The sequence below is a fragment of the Cupressus sempervirens genome, chromosome 3 (genome assembly GCF_028749045.1).
Source record: "Cupressus sempervirens isolate cs-2001-9-10 chromosome 3, ASM2874904v1, whole genome shotgun sequence".
Lineage (NCBI taxonomy): Eukaryota > Viridiplantae > Streptophyta > Pinopsida > Cupressales > Cupressaceae > Cupressus > Cupressus sempervirens.
Genome location: NC_143120.1, coordinates 208,271,182 through 208,275,784, shown reverse-complemented (window position 1 = coordinate 208,275,784; position 4,603 = coordinate 208,271,182). Strand labels below are relative to the sequence as shown.

Below are 4,603 nucleotides of genomic sequence, written 5' to 3'. Positions count from 1 at the left end.
ATGAAAAACACCTATTTAATATTTATTTATTTTAAATTCAAGCCTTTGAAATGGGACAATGATAATTTAAAGCAATGAATGTGCTTAAGAATTATCAATAGCATGTTGCCTGTTAGAATAGATAAAACAATGTAATTTGTATTTGCACAACGTCAATGGATTTGGATCCATTAATGTATATTGATAACAATCAGACGTGTCTCTGAAATCAGAGCAAATAAACCAAACGGACAAAACGTTGTCCATTCTGACGGAAAAAAACAGAAATCTTACCATTGATGAAATTTTACCATTGATGTGATACAGTTTTGTACAAACAATGTAAATTAAATTCAAATAATGGAATATATCCAATGATCTGAGATTGCAAAGGAATACCGTGCTACAATCCACAAACTCAAATCTCCGCCATTTTCATCTGATTGGAAGGTTTCACATTACTTTTCTAAAGGTGGCTGTTAAACCAAGAAAAGACAGTACCTCTTTTCCATTTTAACCTGTTTCCCAAGCAAGTCCTCAACATTGACAATATGTCTGATTGCACCACTTTCAATTCCAAAAATGGCAAGTAATTCCCATCAGTGATTTAGTTCTTACACCTAAAACATCAATGCAAAAATGTCCATGTCAGTTTGCTCTTTGCTCTGCAATGCTCCTGAAAAAAGGGAGCAAGCAAAATTGCCAGAATTGAGGCAATGACCGGACAGTTCAAAAGTGATCACAAAAAGTAACCTCCTCCTTTCCCTAAGAGTGGGAAGTATACCAATTCCCTTGTATTGGTTCAACTCTCAATGCATTCATAATTAAAGATATATGACACATTTTGCAGGTAATTTACAGTTTAATTTCCTTCAGCGGAAAAATAGCTTTTCTAATCTCTGCCTGTTACTTGACCAAAAGATCAAACCTACCTTTAGAAAGAAAAACCAAGTTTCCTGATTCAACTGAAGAGGCAGTGAAATATTTTCTGAACATCAATTCCTCTCTTTGTTGACAGAATATTTTTTTCTTTTTCTTTTGCAACAATGTAAACTTGGCATTGCTTTGGGAAGATAGAAGATTCGAGGAAAAGAAAGGTATGACACAGAAGATTCAGAACCTTAATTCCTCGTCAGCTTCAGACATACAAATTTTCTCCAGCTGCAAGGGCCAATCTTCCCCAAGCTGCTGAGGATTCAACTCCATTGCCACCTTAAACTCTTGCAGAGAAATTGGAGGTTGACTCCTAGCTTTCTGTGCAACTTCCATAGACATACCTGTGCTTTGCATAGGCATAGAATGGCCAGGCCAGACCCCATTCACACCATGTCCTACCTTACAAGGATTCTGCTTAGAAAGTACAAGCTTGTCTTGCTCGTGACTGAACCTTGCTCTTCTCAAGTCTATGGCAGACTTGATCAAGTTTTTCAAGTAAGTATCCACTGCATGATTCAGCAAATTAGAAGAATTGAAGGACACATTTTGGACACCCTCAGATGATCCTCTCTGCTCCATTTTCTTTTGCAAAGTCTCACTATCTGGCAACTGCTTATTGCTGACAAAATCTTCATGTTGATGACTTGATGGTGTAAGATAACTTATTGAGCTGTTGTAGGAAGCTCTCCGAGCTGCGCCAACACTTCCTGAGCAAAATGGAAGTCCTAAAGGAGCACGCAGCGGACTTTCAACCCTGATGGTAGACTTGTCATCATCATCTACTTGTTCAACTTCTTCTCCATCTTCCACAGTTACAATCTCAACAGAAACATGCTCTTGTGGAATTGGACTCTTAATGCGCTGATGCTTCGGAGAATGCAGCATCAAATTATTAATGTCAGACTTAGGCTGCTCAGCTGCACCCGAAGAGCGCAATGGCCTATATAGATCACAGGAATTGACGCCCCCATTTTCTGAACCTTTGACTGCCACTTCATTGTTAGCAGTTCCCAATGGTGCACTCAGATCTGCTTTCCCATGAGGACCAAGTGGACTTGGTCGATCCCTGCCCTTGCGATCCCTTGTGCTCGACCTGCCCCTCCGAGGTGACTGAGGAAATGCATCCCCATTTGGCCAAGCTGTAGAATTTGGAGCTGGAAGAGTACCAGCTGGAGATACAGATGGAGACAAAGTATTCTGCAGTGAACCATCTTCAGTCACAATGGATGAAGAGTTTGAACTAGGTCTTTTCCGAACACCTTTCACGGGCTTTGAAGTGCTTTGCAGAGCTGGAGATGGAGGCTCATTACTCTGAGATGCATTTTGTACAATGGCTAGAATAATTTGATTATGTAAGCTAACGTTTTCTGCGCCAATGGTGGGTTTGCAAAGCTTGTCAAACTCAGCCTTATTGAGCTTGTGGCTAAAAAAATACCTCTTGAGAAGCCCAAAATACCGCTCGGCCCTCTCATGGCCTATTCTCTTCTCAATCTGAATCGTCAATTCCAAAATATTAACCCGGGAAGGTTGTGATTGCTGGGGGAGTGGCATTTCAATATTAAAATGCCATACAAGCAACTGGGTTCCAAAGATTATGACGTTCAAGTACCACAACTACAACTAATAGTTAACCCAACCCTGTTTCTTCTCAAATTAGGGTTAATTATAGTTGCCACTGCAATTTCCCAAAAACCCCAAAATCAAAACCGGCGTCCCAAAATACTCCCCCACTTCACAACACCTCACTTGCCATTGGCCGAAGAGAAACGGGCGACTAAAAAAACCAGTCTTGACGTTATGAAATTTTGCTGCTGTTATTCCTACTGGGTGTCTTTTTTTTCTTCTTCTTTTTGGGTATTGTATTGAACTATATTGTATTGAGGTCAATATGGATCTGCTACTTGGAAAAACATACACACCTAATTCAATCCGAGGCGACCAACAAAAAACCCATTTGCACCAGTAATTCTCGCGCACTCACAAATCATTCAAACTGAAGAAGCTCCACAAATACATAAACATACGTGAAAAATCATACCTCTTTTGAGCTCCCCATAGATAATATGTCTTAGGAGAAAATCACCCAATTTGGTCTGCCCACTACAACCCCAACTCAATTGTACTGAAATTTGCTCTAGTGCCGCCAGAACCTGAAATTATCTCGCTCCTCCGAACTTCTTGGAGATTCCCGACATGGCACCACAACAGTCAGCTGCTTCTTTTGCGTCTACTTCTCGATCGCTGCTACTGCTCTCTTTCTGCTTCTTCTGCTGCTGCATAATAATATACTCCCTCTCCTTCGACTCTTCGTCTCGTTTTCCCCCTTCTCTTCCTTCCTATCATTTCTTTTTCCAGCTTTTGCTTTTCTAATATTTCGTCCAACTGAATTAGGCAATACAATTCCTGTGCTTTTTAAACTCTTGTTCGGACAAATTTTTACCTGCTATAATAGTGTTTTCTTATTTCAGCCAGGGTATTATTCTAATTAAAATGAGAAAGGGAAACTATAAAATAGTTGAAGTAGCAAAATCATAGGAAAAATTAAAAACATTTCTAGTAATTCTAATATCTGTAATTCTAATATCTTCTAAAGAGAAAATATAAAATTGAAGTAATTAAATGATACAATTATTATAGATATGGAATTTTATGTATTATCTTAAATTTAAATAGAATTAAGGTAAGAAAATCTTAGAAAAATAATTCTAATAATATTATGATTATAGACTTATCTTATATATAATAATTCAGATTTGGAATTTGATAATTTCAATGCCTTTTATATTATCTTTTTAAACTTTTTTTTCATTTCAAAATAATTTATTTGAAAGAATATTAAATATAAATATTTTGAAATACATATCAAATATAATAAATATTTTAATTTTAATGAAGTAGTGATGAAGATGTATTTTGGGAGGTCATTTTTCCAATTTTTATGATGATTATTTGATCTATGATTGGCATCCTCAGTCCAATCTCAACATTTTGTTGCTATTTCTTGCACTAACTTTGATGATTGGAGGCGGGAAAGAGGAGGTCAAACGTGTTGCATGAGCCAGTCTTGAACCCAAAATGGGTTCTGGGTTTGGAGGATATGGTGAATAGAGTCGAGATTATTGTCAGGTTGCACATGGGTCAAGGCTCATAAGTGGGTCGTAGGTGGTGGTGGTGAACTCCAACCACTAGTACATTACAACATATTTTTTGACAAAAATCTTCAACATTGGGGAACATAATGTGAAATTTGTGTTTTTTTACAAAAGTGTCTGATTTCATCAAAATTTTGATGGTAGGCGTCGAAATTTTGATGTTATCGAAAACATAAGGAAAAAAAAACATTAAAACATCTTACCACGAAATTTGAAGCAACAATATAAGCCAAAACTTAAAGAAAAAACATAAATACATTGGATCTTTTAGCCATCGAGTGGAAGTAGTTGCACGTATCCCTGCATTGCATTGGTATGAATTTGTTTTATGCCCTTGGATCTGGTGGTGTTTTCAATTGATTTCTTCATTTACGACACAGGAATGAATATATATCTTGCCTTACCCTTGTGATCAACATCTCTTCTATAAATTTTTTGAAGTATTGGAGAAGGAAGAAAGGGAAAAACGAATCCAATCCCAAAAATTGTTGAAGGTGTGAATATTTTGTAGATTTTGAGTTATCTGAATTCACTCA

At 37.2% G+C, this 4,603-nt stretch overlaps 1 protein-coding gene across 1 annotated transcript; it reads right to left on the bottom strand.

The window, feature by feature from the left end:
* Positions 1–269: 269 nt before the first annotated feature.
* LOC149565546 (uncharacterized) lies at positions 270–3,311 on the bottom strand. The gene is made up of 2 exons (XM_089819061.1): positions 912–3,311; positions 270–599 (listed from the first exon to the last, which is right to left on the bottom strand). The coding sequence occupies exon 1, from the start codon at positions 2,464–2,466 to the stop codon at positions 1,093–1,095; it is 1,374 nt and encodes a 457-aa protein (XP_089675187.1). The 5' UTR covers positions 2,467–3,311; the 3' UTR covers positions 270–599; positions 912–1,092.
* Positions 3,312–4,603: the final 1,292 nt, after the last annotated feature.